Source organism: Molossus molossus, unplaced genomic scaffold, assembly GCF_014108415.1.
Source record: "Molossus molossus isolate mMolMol1 unplaced genomic scaffold, mMolMol1.p scaffold_m16_p_1, whole genome shotgun sequence".
Classification (NCBI taxonomy): domain Eukaryota; kingdom Metazoa; phylum Chordata; class Mammalia; order Chiroptera; family Molossidae; genus Molossus; species Molossus molossus.
The window spans coordinates 57,240,194-57,256,236 of NW_023425344.1; the positions used below are offsets into that span (position 1 = coordinate 57,240,194).

General features: G+C 38.3%; 1 protein-coding gene across 7 annotated transcripts in view; it reads left to right on the plus strand.

Annotated features, from left to right (window-relative positions):
* The first annotated feature begins 7,677 nt into the window (after positions 1–7,677).
* MRPL1 (mitochondrial ribosomal protein L1) overlaps positions 7,678–16,043 on the plus strand; it is a 70,890-nt gene continuing 62,524 nt past the window's right edge. For 4 of the 7 annotated variants that reach the window (XR_004957119.1, XM_036245619.1, XM_036245633.1 and 1 more), the window contains exons 1-2: positions 7,680–7,814; positions 9,000–9,114. Coding sequence is in view for 6 of the 7 variants with exons in the window: in XM_036245619.1 (XP_036101512.1) it covers positions 7,775–7,814; positions 9,000–9,114 (155 nt within the window). In the remaining variant the exon portion in view is untranslated. Of the gene's footprint in view, positions 7,815–8,999; positions 9,115–12,146; positions 12,344–16,043 lie in introns of those variants that run through there. The other 3 variants (XM_036245588.1, XM_036245601.1, XM_036245594.1) reach the window with 3 other exon arrangements.

Below are 16,043 nucleotides of genomic sequence, written 5' to 3' on the forward strand. Positions count from 1 at the left end.
AGAAGAAAAATGCTAACCCAGTAGCAACAATAGGAAAATTGTTAAATGCAATAAAATAACTTAGACAAAGATGAGATGTTCCTCCTATACATGGGCGAATATTGGAGTATTTGGACTCAATATTTTTCAGATAAAAGTGACTAAGGAACAGTTTCCAATATTCTCTAAACACCTTAGTCTCATTTCCGGAAGCAGTAAAAAGGAGCCATCTGGAGCCGGAGAAAGAGCTTATTAACCCTTAAGGTTCCTGGAGCTTGGTAAGGGACTCAGTCTCCTTTAGAGCTAATCTAAAAGGAAGACAGGACCTGAAAGGAGTACAACAACAAAATGTCAATTTCACTTCTAAGTCTACAAAACAAAAAAGCCACACAGTACAAAAGGGAGGAAAAGAGTCACATCCTTTCAGTTACTAACAGCCTCCTCTTGTGAGTTGTGCACACTCTTCTATAAAAATAAAACATCTTCCTGGGAATTGCTTTGTTGATATTTTTACTCTTCTCAGATCTATGAAATTTTTTAAAAATGCATTTCCATATTTTAGGTAAACATTTCAAGCAAGTTTTACTCCTGCCTGCATTAGAGATTTTAAAAAGTTAACTCTAATTAGTGTTTTGTTGGTGCTTGTGACTCACATGCTTGGCTTTGAAGATCAAAAATAATGTACATATGCTTCCATGCTATTTACTTTCTCCCACACGCTCTGATATTATCTGGCCGTTTTCTAATTTAAAACACTGGCATAAAAAATATTGGGTCACAGGTGCATGTATGTAAACAGCAAGTTTCAGGGTGGCAGTAAAGCAGGAGGAGGCAGTGATGACATGCACTGACTTTGCTGTTATGCTCTAACACTAGTTGTGTGGCCTTGGGCAAGTCACTAACTTTTTGGATCCTCAGTTTCTTCATCTATATAATGGGAATTAAGTAAGATACTATATGTACAGTGCTTTCACAGCATGCAACATGAAATATATGTGTGATACACATATAACACTGATGGAGAATATGGTCTCTGGTCCTGGCCAGTATGGCTCAGTTAGTTGGACATTGTCCCAGGCACTGAAAGGTTTCAGATTCAATTTCAGTCAGGGTATGTGCCTGGGCTGTGGGCTTGATCCCGGGATGTTTCCTTTTCATATTGATATTTTCTCTCCCCCTCTACTTTCCTCTCTCTCTAAAAATCACTTTTAAAAAAGACATTATTAAAAAAAAAAGAACATAGTCTCTGTAGCTAGGCATCCTGGGTTTAAATCCCAACTCAACTACTTATTAATTGGGCAAGTTATTTAACTTCTCAGTACATCTGTTACTTCATCTGTAAAATGAGAATGATTATAGTGCTTATCTCATAGGGTTATTGTGAATGTTTAAAATTTTTAAATATTTAAACACCTTATAAAGCACCTGGCGTACAGTATGTGTTCAATAAGCATTAGCTATTGTTATTAAAATTGTCCTGTCCAATATGGTAGCTAAATATGGATAGTGAGCATTTGAAATGTAGTTAGTCCTAATTGTGACATACTGTAAGTATAAAATACATATCAAATTTCAAAACTTACTATTTAAAAAAACAATGTAAAATATCTCAATTATTTTTATATTACATGTTAAATGAAAATTTTGTGAGTATACTAAGTTAAATGAGTTATTGAAATTAGTTTTACTTATTTATTTTTGCTTTTTTAATATAGCTACTAGAAAATTTAAAAGTATATGTATGATATGCATAGCCCAAGGACACAGACAACAGTGTGGTGAAGGCCCTGGGAGAGAGAGTGGGGGCTCAATATAGGTGGGCAAAGAGGGGAGAAATGGGGGACATCTGTAATAGTGTCAACAATAAAAAATTAAATTAAATTAAAATATTTTAAAGTACATATGTGACTTGCATTGTATTTGCATTGGACAGAACTACTGCAGAATATAGAAATCTTAAAGCAAGAAATTTATCAAGAAGAACCTTACCTTTTAGTCTAGTTAAAAATCTGGAATACTTTTGGTATGCTTTTCATTATAAATAAATATTGCAGAAAAGTAAGGGAATCACAAAGTACTAAGCAAAGCCATAAAATTGCCAAAGAAGTTAGTGCAGTTTTAGGTTGCATTGATTTTCCTAGGAAAAATTAACATTTTCTTTCTTCTCTGGAGTATTTTTGCTTGTGTGTGTGTGTGTGTTTGTTTGTTTTAAGATTACATTTTAAGAGAGATATATAAGCAATCTAGAGTGTATCCTTGGTGAGGCTTCTACGAAGATGAGAATTTCTCATCACCATGCCACAGAAAGGAGCAACTGTGGGTGGGTAAGGACATGAACAAACTCAGCCAAGTGAGAAGACTTAAGAGGTGTGATAGCTGTTGTCATTACCAGGAAGTTTGCCATGTGAAGATGGAATTGACCCCAAAGGTTCAATTAGGTCCAAGGTAGAAAAGATGATTCCAGCCTTAATACTATATGGAACAATTTTAACTATTAGAGTTGTCCAAAAAGGAAAGGAACTAACTTACAAAATATTCAAGAATCTGTCACCAACCATGTAAGCAGGGAATTATAAAGAGGGTATAATCAGGTAGCTAGAAGACCTTCACAAGCTTTTCAAACTCTGAAATTCTATGATTAAGGCTTTATTTACAACCAGTTCTGGCAGAGAGCTGCCAATTCATGAATGATGACCAGAATAACTAGAGTTCCATGTTTTTAATTAGTTTTTTGTTTTTGTTTTTTTTTAAAAAAGATATAATAATTCACTTGTGTAAGCTCAAGAAAGCAGGGGTTATTATAGGAAAATATATGGTAGATAGGGATCTCACAGACCCAGGGAGAGGGACAGTGATACAGCAGCCTTGGCGGAAACTGTAACAGGAACTGAAGCAGCATCTGCTATCTTCCTCTCAGAGGCTGGTTGATCTCTTTCTTCTTCATGATATCTGCTGTTCTTGACATTCTTGCTCCATTCTATTCTTGATACTGACTGGCTTCATGTAACTCTTCTTATGCATCATTTCTGCTTGCTTATTAATTTCAGCTTGCCTTTCAAGGCTTCTCCAGCCTTGACTCTACTCCATGAGTCCTCAAAGAAAATGTTGTCTTTCTTTTTTCTTTTTCCAATTTTCCAAATTTCAGTTTCACGAGAAGAACAACTGGCTCAGCTTTTCTTTTCAAGCCCAGATCACTAGCTACAGAATGGATCAGATCCAAATAGCCAGGGCTGGGGAATTTTACTTGTGTAGGAGAAGGAAGTTTCTACCAGAAGCAGATGTGGGCAGGGCAGAAAATTATTATTTCTAGTATCTCCACTGAAAATTGGAGGTCATGGAGGGTATATCTAGAAATTTGGAGATCTGCTTAAATTATTCTCTGTATGAGGCAGACAGAGCCTATTCAAAAGGTTCTGGTTTGGGACTAATGATAAAAGTACAAATTTTGCTATGGGGTGTATTCTAGAAACCTGCTTCTCAAAGTGTAGCCATGGACCAGCACCATCACCATCACTTAGGAGCCTGTTAGAAATCAGAATCTAAGGCTCCACCCATTAGAATCTACATTTTAATAAGAGTCCCAAGTGATTTACATTCATAGTAAAGTTTGAGAAGTGTAGCTCTAGGATGAATTGATTTGGTTTAGTTCTTCTGAAGTTACCAAAGGCTTTTAGCAGCAAACTTCCAGAAGTGTGCCATGGTGTTGTCAGAAATTTTGTGAGATAGTTGATTTCATGTTTGGTAGCTTGAAATCAACTATTGTGTGAATATTTACATGATGGAAACGGGAAAATTCATTTCTTTTGTACTGGAAGCCAGTTGTTAAGTATTTACCAGCAATTCCACTGGACAGTTCTAAATCTCTCAATTCAATTTGGAATTAAAATAGTCTCCTAGGGATTTTTGAACAGAGAAGCTCCTATATATGGGGGAGGGAGGACAGAAAAAGTAAGTTCCAGTTCCTTTCAAACTTTCAACTTTATGACTAAGAAATCATTATTCTAGATAGTCATTTCTTTATGAAAAAATAATTTGGGTCTGAAGTAAGCCCAAGGAAGGAAGGGAATCTAGGAGTTGGTAATACTTATAATCCAGATAGCAGACAGGCAACCACTGGAAATTTACCCAGCTGACAGCTGGATAGTTTTGGAGCTGAAATCCAGGTGTGGAGCAGCAGTTTCTGTATAAAGGAGAAGAAGATAAGAGTGGATAGATTCCGGTCCTAAAGACACAATGTGGGGAAATTCTTGTTTTTATTGCCTACATTATATGGAGCATTACATTGTTAAACAAACAACAACTCCTCCCAAAATTAATTGTAGGTATGGATACAGATGTTTTATAGTATTACAGAGGGAGTGTTATTTATTTATTTATTTATTTATTTTCCTCTTATGAATTATTTATTTATTTTTTGTTACAGATATTTTACCTTTTTACCCCATTGGCACCCCCCACCCCACCCCACCCCACCTCCGCCCCGTCCCCGACTTAGTTGTCCATGTCCATTGATCATGCATACATGCATATAAGTTCTGTGGTTTATCTCTTCCCACCCCCCCACTCCCCCACCCCCTCTTCTGTGGGATGTCAGGCTGTGCCCTACTTAGAGGGAGTGTTATTTAAAGTGTGGTCCCTGGACTAGTACATCAGCATCACCTGAAAATGTATAAATGCAAATTCACAGGCTTGCCCTAGGCCTACTGGATCAGAAAGTCTGTTGGTTGGAGCTTGGCAATATGAGTTTTAACAAATATGGGTGATTCTGATGCACACTACTGAATTAGGAAGTGTCATAGAGTTCCTTATTTTTGTCCAAAAAGAAAACCCATTTTCAACTTGAACCCCAAATGAGAAGTGATTCTTCCTGCAATGAACTTTTCAGCTCAACTGGAAGATGGTTGAGGAAGGCAGAAAACACAGATCATGAGAACCACAAGTCTAGCAAATATTTAGAAGCTTTTCTTAGCCAGGCAGGCAGCTGGAATGTTGCCAAGACTCCTAGAGAGTATAAGCCTTCCTAGAAATCAACTGGGAAAAGTTGTTTTAAAGTGAACTTTGAGGAAATGCATAAACACAGTCTAAAAATTTTCTTCAAATACTGATAAAATATCTGATATAAAGAAAGTGACATCCACCTGGCCGGTGTGACTCAATAGTTGAGCCTTGACTCATGTACCAAGAAGAGATTGTTGGTTCAATTCCCAGTCAGGGCACATGCCCAGGATGTAGGCCTGATCCCCAGTGGGGGGCATGCAGGAGGCAGCCAATTGGTGTTCTTTTTCATCAAGGTTTCTCTCCCTCTCCATTCCTCTCTCTCTAAAATTAATAAAGACAAAAAAAATTATAAAGAAATAAAATAAGCAGATATTGGAAGAAGGGATACTAGACAGCTTACTCATTTTGCCTCTCTGGTTAAGAACTCTTATTGGTTCCTTACTAATGACAACACTTAACATTAAATGAATGTTTATTTTGTGCCCAGTACTATAGTAAGTACCTTAGTAAATTATTAGCTCCATATCACAGATGAGGAATCTGAGGCTCAGGTATTCTTTCCCTAGGTGACATAGCTAGTAAGTGATGATGCTGGGATTCAAACCCAGGAAGCTTAGCTTCAGAACACCACTGCTTAACCAGAATGTTCTACTGCCTTTCTTCAATGAGAATCTCATTATGCATTAAATATTTAGATGCTTGGAGTTCCCACTTCAGAGTATGTATTTCTGTCGTTTTTATAAGTGTCAAACTAAATAAACTCTTTATATAGTGTTAGACCCAACTTGACTAAAGTCATCAAGTTCTGGTGCTCTAACTGGGCAATTAGGTGAGCTGCATCTCTATAGGACATTGCTTTAATAAGGCTACTACTACAAGCATACTACATGAGTTCCAATTCTGACTACTGAAATTTCTTGTTTTCATAGAAGAACACAGATGTGGGCCAACTGACTCCAACTATGAAAAGGGAGGGATATAGAGTCTAAGGATCAGTGACACCTCTAATGTGGGTGTTTCTTTTTCTGAAAGGATTTGGTGAACTTACACCAATTCTGGCATTTATCCCTAAATGAAATTTATTTTTAAGTATCATGACAGCAATGGTTTTATTCACCAGATCTATGCATAGTCAAGCACATGGCAAGTACTCACATATTTGTGAAAAGAAAGAAGGAAAAGAGAGAAAGGGAAATTATAAAAGTAGATTCAAGTTGTTTTTTTGTTTTTGTTTTTTGTATAACAGCCATAAATGGGTGTGGAACATTTGTAGTAACTGCTTAGGTATTAACAAGACAGGACAATAAATTAGAAATCTTATTCTTTATGTAGATAAGTCAATATATAAATATAAAATAAAACATTTGTGAAATTTCTAACTTTAGTTCAGTTCAGTTTTTTGTAGGTAGCTTCATGGAAGCAAGTTAATTTTGCAGGCTTGCTATTCTAAGTAAGTCACTAATTCGTGTATTCATTTATTCAACAAACATTTATTGAGAGCCTCCTATGTGCCAGGTACTGTAGAATGTGCAGAGGTTAAAAAAATGAACAAGATGTGATTTCTGCCCACACTGTTCTCAGACTGGTGGGGAAAACAGTTATATTGTGGTGATGGTTGCACAACTTTGTGAATGTTTGAATTGTACAATTTAGAGTGGTAAATTGTGTGGTAAGTTAAATCTCAATAAAACTTTTCAAAAATAAACAAATTAGATATCTCCCCTGGGTACTGTACAAAATCATGAAGAGATGGCCATAACTTAGCCTGGAAAGAGAGGAGGGACGCTTCATTAGTGAGTCAAGTCTGAGCTGAAATCTTTTTAAAAAAGCTACCTAGGTGATATGGTACACGATATTCCAAACAGAGGGGACAGAATGAACAGCAAGGTGAGAAACCCTGCGGGTGAAGGGGATATTGGCAGGAGGATTGAGGTTGGGGAGGTAGGTTGAGGCCAGAAGCAGCTCCAGAGGTAGTCACTGGAGGGTTTTGTTTAAACTGGGAAGTGCTATACTCTGTGACCAGATTTGTTTTATTTAAACCATACCGACAGCTATAACGTGGAAAGGATACTGATTTATTTTTTTCCCCCAGTCGGAATAACCTGTGTGTAGGTCTCAGATCTGTCATATTAAAACTAGAAGTTTTATTTAAAAAAAAAATTTTTTTTTAAATTATATAAATTCGTTTAAGTATTGTTGTCCTTCAGTTGATCCTAATGCTCCAGTTAGCCGGCAGGGGCAAAGTGTGGTGATTAAAGTTAAGATGAACTTAGAACCCCGCTGATCTTGCGCTGAGTTAAGAGAGAAGTTTGTTAGTGATTGGGACACCCACCTTGGGTGGTAGTGGAAAACCTAGCTAATTTTTAAAAGTTTTTACTAGGCTAGAAATGTGGCAGTGGAAGCTGGTGAGATTCTTCATATTTATTTTTCATGCTTTCCTGGATCCTCTCACAATCTATTAAAACGATCGTCCTGAGTACACTTGCAGATTCAAAACATAAAATGGTTAGGGCATCCTCAACAGGACCGTATTCTGCATCTGCAGGTTTCCCTGAAGACGGGTCGGCTGTTCTAGCGGAACCGTGAAACACAGGGTGCTGGGCAGCACGGAGGACTGACGGTAACACCGCCACGGGGCACCGGCGCCCCGCCCTCCCCGCTCTGCCTGATAGCCTATTTTGGTTCCCGCCCTTTTCTTGCTCCTTCTAATTTCTTCCGCCTCCGACAATTCCGGAAGGGAACCAAAAATTTCTTCCAAATTGAAGCGAAGGACCAGTTTAATCAACACAATCCGGAAATGGTCAACATGGCGGCGGCCGTCGGATCCCTCGGTAGAGGTAAAGCAACGGTGATCTTGGGGGAAAAGACCTCTAGTGCCCAGTCTCCTGTTGCAGCAGAATGCAAGCCATACTCTCCTACCCACGGGTCTGCACTGGGGGCTGGAAGAGCGTCCTGCTCTTTTGGGGCTCCAAGTTCTTCACAGGGTTACTACTACTGAAAAGCGACCTTATCAGCGATTTTACTCCCTCTGGAGCTGCCCACCCTAGGAGTGGAATGGGAGGGGGACGTACCTCGACATCCCTCCAGCCACCCGTAGGGACAGAGGCAAGAGCGGGGCGGGGAAGGAGTTAGGTACGTGAAGTGAGTTCTGATAAGGTAAGGTGGTGTATATGTGTGGCTCGCAACTGCACACTTGGACGTTTACAAAATGCTTTTTGGTGCTTTCAAAGTACTACATAGTTGCAGGAGATTTCAGTTCTGTAACTTCCAAAGATGTTGTCTAATTTGGATCAACATTTGTCATTGGGAGGCTAATTCAGGCGCACTTCTTGATAGCAACCCTTCTCAGCATTTAGTAAGATCCAATTAAGGGCCAGGATGACAGCCCTTTTTTGGTACAGTGCTTTTTAAGTTTTGTTTTGTGTGTTTGAAGCACAATGATATGTTTTATTTAATTTAAATAGGTCTGTAGGTGGAGGCGACATCCAGCATCATCCCTATTTTACACATTTTGAATATTCATATGTGCACGAATCTGTTGGGCTGTTTATTGTTTTATTAGTTTGTCTTTCTATACTTGTGCCCATACCACAGTGTCTTAATTACTATAGCTTTATAAGAAGTCTTGATCTCTGGTAAGGCAAATTCCTTCCCTTTGTTGTTATCTTTCAGAAGTACCTTGAGCAACTCAATGAATCTATTATTTATTTATAAAAATGAATAAAATTTAAATTATTTTAAAGATTCAGGATACATATACATATTCTGTAATAATAGAGGTAACATACTCTGAGCCTGAACTAGATTAAGTTAAAAATAAGTGAAGACAAAATTGTTCAATTAGTTGTGTTTACTTGGCTTTAGTTTCAAGAAATGGAGTGTCTATTATTATACTTTTGAAAGAATGGTTAAGAATTGCAAAATATTGTATGTTTTTGTTTTGGAAAACACTGATTAAGAATATAAAAATATGAATGTAATTATTATTTAATATTAATATTTTGCATGTTTTTTCTTTCAAGTCTTGATACATCAAAGGCATAGTCTTTCCAAGATGGCTTATCAGACACCTCTTTATCCTTGTTCTGCCTGCGTTCAGGTGCCGAACAGACATTTTGCTGCTGCTGCTGCTAGGAAGTAAGTTTTTTTTTAGTTTTTTTTCATTTGCTATCATTTAAAATTTTGATTAAAAAAATATTATGTATCTAGGTTCCATAAACACATACAGGATATACAGTTGTAGAAGTCTTATCATCTCTGCTACTCTGACCTTATAGTCTTGAATGAAAGAAATGACTTGTAATAATACTTAATATTTATTGAACACTGATATTTAATTATGAATTTAATCCCTACAGCCACCTTGTGTGAAAACTATTGGTATTATACTCTCTTTTAGAGACAGAAAGCAAGGCACTGATAGATTATGTAATTTTCCCAAGGCCACAGAGCTAATAAGTGTTGTGGCCAGGATTTTGTGACGTAATACATATTTATATTGATCTTTGCCCAGTTCCTGACACAGAGCTCCTAAAACTCTTATAAATCTCCTGAGTGATAGGGATGCTAGGAGCATCTTTGGTTCTAATGTTGGTTCTTTGACCCATTTCCTGATACAGGGTTCCTAAAACCCTTCTAATTCCCTGGGTGATAGGAGTACCTCTTTACTAATGAAGCAACTCTTGATGGTCTTCTGGTTTGGGGCTGGTCACCAGAAGAAGCTTGGAATTTTCAACCCCACTCTCCATCCTCCAGGATGGGGAGAAGGCCTAGAGATTGCGTTCATAATTGATCATGCCTACCTAATGAAGTCTCCATAAAAATCTCTGAACTGTGGGGTTCAGAGAGGTTCTGCGTTGGTGAACACAATCCATGCGTCAGAGGGTGGCACTCCCAAACCCAATGGGGACAGAAGCTCTTGTGTTCCAGATTCTTCTGGATCTGGTCCTGTGTACCTAGTTATCTAGCTGTTCATCTATATCTTTTATCATATCCTTTATTATATAAGAAACTGGTGAATGTTAATAAATGTTTCTCTGAGTTCTGTAAGCCATTCTAGCAAATTATGAAGTCTAAGGAAGGAGTTGTGCTACACCCTGATTTGTAGAAGTACTGGAGGCCCATATAGTGATGGGCATCTTTAGTGGGGGTAGACTTGTGGGACTGAGCCTGTCACTTGTGGGATCTAATGTTAAACCAGGTAGATAGTGTTAGAATTGTATTGAATTGTAGGATACCTAGCTGATGTCAGAATATTGGATAGTGTGGAAAAAAACCCATGCATTTGGTGCATTTCCTTCTTTTTATGGCTTAATAATATTTCACAGTTGTGAGTACACAAAACACAGAGTTTATTCTTGTATTATTATTATTGTATTATTTTCCATATGAACAACTGTAAACCTACTTTTGCCCCACCCTGTATATACCACATTTTCTTTGTCCATCCATCCATCAATTGATAATTAGGTTACTTCCATGTCTTGGCTATTGGAAATAATGCTTCAGTGGTATATTTCATTGTGTGAATTTACCATAATTTAATCATTTTCCTATTGATACACATTTATCATTTTAGTCTTTTGCTAATACATATGATCCTGCAGTGACTAGTCATATACATAGATCTTGTCAAACATTATGCATATGTTTGTAGTATAAATTTTGAGAAATAGAATTAAGTTAAAAGATGTGGGCATTTATAATTTTGATAGGTAATACCAAATTGCCTTTACAGAGATCTTGCCAGTTTATGGCCTTATCAGCAAGTATTAATTATTAGAATGCCTATTTTTCCATATACAGTGTAGTCAATTTATATTTTTCTTTACTGTGAATTTTCTGTTCAAGTCCTATTTCCATTTTTTTGTTTGTTTAGCAGGAGCTCTCTATATATTATAAATTAGCATATCTGCACTATAACATTGATGTTTTTTGTTATTGTTAATCCTCACATGAGGATATTTTCCCATTGATTTTTAGAGAGCGTGGAAGTGAGGGAGGGGAAGGGAGAAAGAGAGAGAGAGACATTGATGTGAGAGACACATCAATTGGTTGCCTTCCACACACACCCCAACCAGGGCTGGGGATTGAACCTGCAACCCAGGTACATGCCCTTCCCCGGGAATTGAACCTGTGACCCTTGAGTGTGCAGGCTGACACTTTAACCACTGAGTCACAGTGCCCAGATCTATTAGCAATTTTTTTAATGCCTGACAGTGAGTTGCTTGAAGAGACTTACAGTATTCGTAATTCTAGTTGTGGTTTTAATTCTTTAATATACTAAATTTATAATATACTAAAAAATAGTTTAAAAAAAATATTTTTTCTTTATTGATTTTAGAGCGAAAGGGAGAGGGAGAAAGAGAGAACAACATCAATTAGAACATTGATTGACTACCTCCTGCATGCCCCCCACTGTGGATTGGGCCCACAACCTGGGCATTTGCCCTGACTGGGAATCAAACTGGTGACCTCTTGGTGCATGGGTTGATGGTCAACCAGTGAGCCACACTGGCCAGGCTAAAAAATAGTTTTTCACAGCTAATTTTTAAAATTAGGATCTGAGACAGAGCGGCTTGTGTTTGCTTTTATCTTTTATCACTTGTCATTGAATCTCCCCACTCCTACACACACACACACATATGTGTATCTCCATGGTTTGCCAATGGCAGATCCTGTTAAAAAAAGGCCACTGTGTCATCTCTTACTCTGGTTCTTTTCCTTTCTTGACAATAGGTTATTTTTCTTGCTTATTCTAGTATTTCATACTTTTTTGTGGACTGCCAGACATTTTGTGTAGAACAGGGGAGAATGAAGTACTTAGTATTTATGCCTGGAAATGTGCAGGCCTCTTCTGTCATAGTCTTGAATCAATCCAGTCAGTTGATCTAGGTTTTGGTTTTATTGTTGCTATGGTTACCATCAGCTTCCAATTTCTGTAGTGTCACTTTGTGCTTTGGGTGGGGCTGGGCTGTGGAAAGTTTCTCTCAGTGTTCCTGGTCCATGTTCAGTTTTCTGTCGTGTCTGTGTAGCTGTGGAGGTGGCAGTAGGGAGTGCATGGGATGGGTGGGGGGTGTCCATACTCTTGCCCCTCCCTTAGTAGTAGACTGCTGTTGCTTATTACTCAGTGCTTGTTAGGGTGGGGATAGGTGTGTGAGGGATTCTCTGTTTTTCAAACCCAGCCTTCATCTTAAGTAGGCCCAGTGTGGCTAAACCTTGGGGATGGGGTCTTCTCGGTATTTTTGTCCCTTGTCCCCATGGTATGTATCTATTGCAGATCTTGTGTGAGAATGTCCAGGCCCTTCCCCAACTTTATTGGCAGAGGATACTGCATGCAGGACTGTTTTGTTCCCTACCCCCAAGTGTAAGAATTTTTTGTGTTTTTTTCTTCTTTCTTTCCCCTACACAGAATGGGTGTTTACCTGTGCCCTAGAAGGTTTCAGAGTTACAGGCTTTTCTGGCAGCAGCGGCTGATCTCCTCCTTGCTGCACCCTCAAGGGAGGATTTCTAGTCCCTTGGCCTTCTCCAGTATTTCCCAGGAGTATCTGGTGGAGGTCTGTGGAAAGACCCTATGAATTAAGTGTGAATTCCCCTTGTGTTTGGATCCCCCAGGGAATTTATACTATCACACTAGCCCTAAAACTTTAGCTGATTTTTTTTTTTTTTTTTCCTTACCTGGTTGCCTTTCTCTCATACTCTGTTACAGCTGAGACTTGCCCTGGTGGTATCAATGTGGGGCGGTGGTGGGGAGTGTGGGTTGACTCCTTGGGTTTCAGGCTATTCTTGCCCTGTGATCATAGCTCTGCGATGGATTCAAGAAAAGTTGTGATTTTTATTCAAATCCTTCTTATTGTTAAAGCTCTTTCCAGCTTTTTAAAATTTTTTTAATTATTTGTATTATTAACAACTGGATTTTCTTCTGTCAGCTTTTACATGGTAAGTGGAAGCAGAACTTCCGCATTTAGTTTAATGAATAAACCAGCATCAGAAATGTTAGTGAATTTATTTGTGTGATTTACACTGAGAAATACAAATTCCGGACATTTGCATACTATTAATAGTTACATGCCCTAGGCATTTTCTCTTTAGTTCTGTTTAATTCAGTGTAGTTTGACAGAGGTTGAATGCTTCCCCACACTGCCCCAATTCTTCAATGTAAAAAGTTTCTTTTCTTCAAAGGACCTGAATCTCTGGGGTCACAGAACTTCAGAGGTCTTGAAGTGAGCTTTATTATAATCCTGCTTTTTTCTTATATAGTTTTATTTGGGTGTAACTGTGGAATTATTTTTCCTTTTATGCTTTTGGAGTGAGGAGACAAATGAGGCAGGGAGAAAGTTATTACCTGAGTACAGTCTCTTTTACTCATTTAATCTATGTGGTTTAGTTACCTAGGCAACTGCAGCTAAATTCTGTTCTCTTTGATTCAGACTGCCAGGTGTTTCTCCCTCATTTTCCAAAAAAAAACCTTTCTAGTATGATTTATTTTAGACTCTGAGAATTATAGTACTTAAGCTCTCCTGATAGGGCCTTATATAATTACATGAACAACAAAGTTTTTCTGCACCTGATTCTTCTGAATAAACATAGACATTTTGTGGAGGGTCACGGAAGACAGGCAGTGGATCTATGAAATTATTATTGATAGATTTTGTTCAATTGCAGGTTGTTTTTTTTTTTAAATTTTGGAAGAAAGTGTTTTCCTTAGGGTCCTATTTGATCTGTGTTATAATGATTTATACTTTTTTTTTTACTAAAGCAGTGTTCCATCTGTAACTTAAAAGTGTTTTCACTGAATCATCTCAGATATGTATTTTGTGAAACAAGGCCCAAAGTATAAATAAGTAAATTGTTGTATACCCAACTCTGTCTCTTTATGTATCAGACTTTTATTTGGTTTAGCAAATATTTATTAATTTAAAAATCATATTTCAGCCCCTGGGAATTTCATATTAACTGCAAATTAAATAGACAGGTTCAGCCATGATTAAAAATTTAGTGGTGCCCTGGCCGGTTTGGCTCAGCGGTTAGAGCGTCCACCTGTGGTCCGGAGAGACCCGCTTTCGGTTCCTGCTAAGGGCACGTACCTCGGTTCCAGTTTGTCCCCGGCCCTGGTTGGTCGTGCGGGTGGCAGCCACTCGATGTGTCCCTTTCACATCGATGTTTCCCTCTCTCTCTCTTCCTCTCTCTCCCTGCCACTCTGTACAAAAAATGGAAAAATGTCCTCGGATGAGGATTTAAAAAAAAAAAAAAAAATTTAGTGGTGAAATCAGCATTTATGTAAAATAAATTTGTAGGTTACCCACTAGGACTCTTAATTCATTTTGTTGATTTTAGGTCCAGGAGTTTATTACCAAATAGATTCTCTAGGCTTCTTTTATTGGCCTCACTGCTCTTTTACTAAATATAAAATAAAAATGTGATTTTTCCAGTTTGGAAGGTTTTAGGATTTTGTGGATTACTTCCCAGGTAGCTGAGGCATGATGTGTCCATCCACTTGGGCTCCTGCTTAGTCTAGTGATCAGTCCAGAAGGATACCTGTGTCCCATTAAAAATGAGCATTGGCATTATCTGCTATTCTGTTAAATTGTTCATTGGCTGAGAGAATATTATTAGTTGTGGTAATAAGGTTTTGTTGAGTGCTAAAAGTGAAAATGGAATTATATTTTGAAATGGTTTTTGAGGTCCTTTTAAAAAATTATCTGTCATTCATTTCTTTCACATACATTTTATAGACACTTATGCTAATTTCTTGTTGCTGCCATAACAAATTACCACAAATGTTGTGGCTTAAAACAACACAAGTTTATTATATTGCATTTTTTTTTAATCCTCACCTGAGGATATTTTTCCATTTATCTTTAGATAGAGAGGGAGGGAAGGAGAGGGAAAGCGAGAGGGAGAAGGAGAGGGAGGGCGAGAGAGAGAGAGAGAGAGAACCATCGATGTGAGAGACACATCATTTGGCTGCCTCCTGCACAACCCTGACCAGCGCTGGGGACTGAACCACAACTGGGGAATGTGCTGGAATCAAACCCTCGACTATTTGGTCTACGGACCAATGCTCTAATTGCTGAGCCAAACTGGCCAGGGCTATATTACAGTTTTGTAGGTCAGAAGTCTAACATGGATTTCATTGGGCTAAAATCAGGGTGTCAGTAGGGCTTCATTTCTTTCTAGAGGCCCTAGGGAAGAATCTATTTCCTTGACATTCCCAGCTTTGAGAGGCCAGCCACCTACATTCCTTGGCTCATGACCTCCCTTTCTCCATCTTCACAGCCAGGAACAGTAAATTGTGTCTCTTTTCATGCTTGAATTTCTCTTGTCTCTTTCCATCCTGGTCAAATGCAGGTGGGAAAGGGGCAAGTTTCTCTGCTTTCAAGGATTTGGTTTGATTAGATTGGGCCTACCTAGATAATTCAGCATCCTCTTCCCCATTTTGAGATCTTTAACCTTAATCACGTCTGCAGAGGCCTTTTACCATGTAGATATGGATGTCTTTGGGAAGCCATTATTTTGTCTACCACAGAAACCAAACATTTTTATAGAATATTATTTCACTAATTTAAAATTTTCATGCTTAAAAGATTATAGATGTGATTTGAATTAATGTGCTTCTTTGCTTCAGACTCTTAACTGAGATTACCTGTTGAACTTATTTTCTTAGATATTTTGTAAGCACCTCGTTAGCTTTGCTTAACAAACCGCCTCACAATTATTTGTCATTGCCCACATATCTGTGCGTCAGCTGAACTAAGCTAGGTTTGGATGGTGTCTCTGATAACCTTGGCTGGGCATGTGGTGCATCAGTGAGTAGGCGGGTCAGGTGAGGATTGTCTAATCTAGCCTGGGGCTCTGTCGGGGCAGCTCCGTTTCACATGTCTCATCCTCCCACCTTTGGGTTAGCCCAGGCATGTTATGGAAATGGCAGAAATACAAACAATAAGTGGAAACACATGAAGCTTCTTATAACCTAAGCTTAGAGCAAAGAAACTGTCACTTGCTTATTCTGTTGGCCGAACTAGTCACACAGCCAAATCAAGGTGCTGGGAAATATATGTCACCTT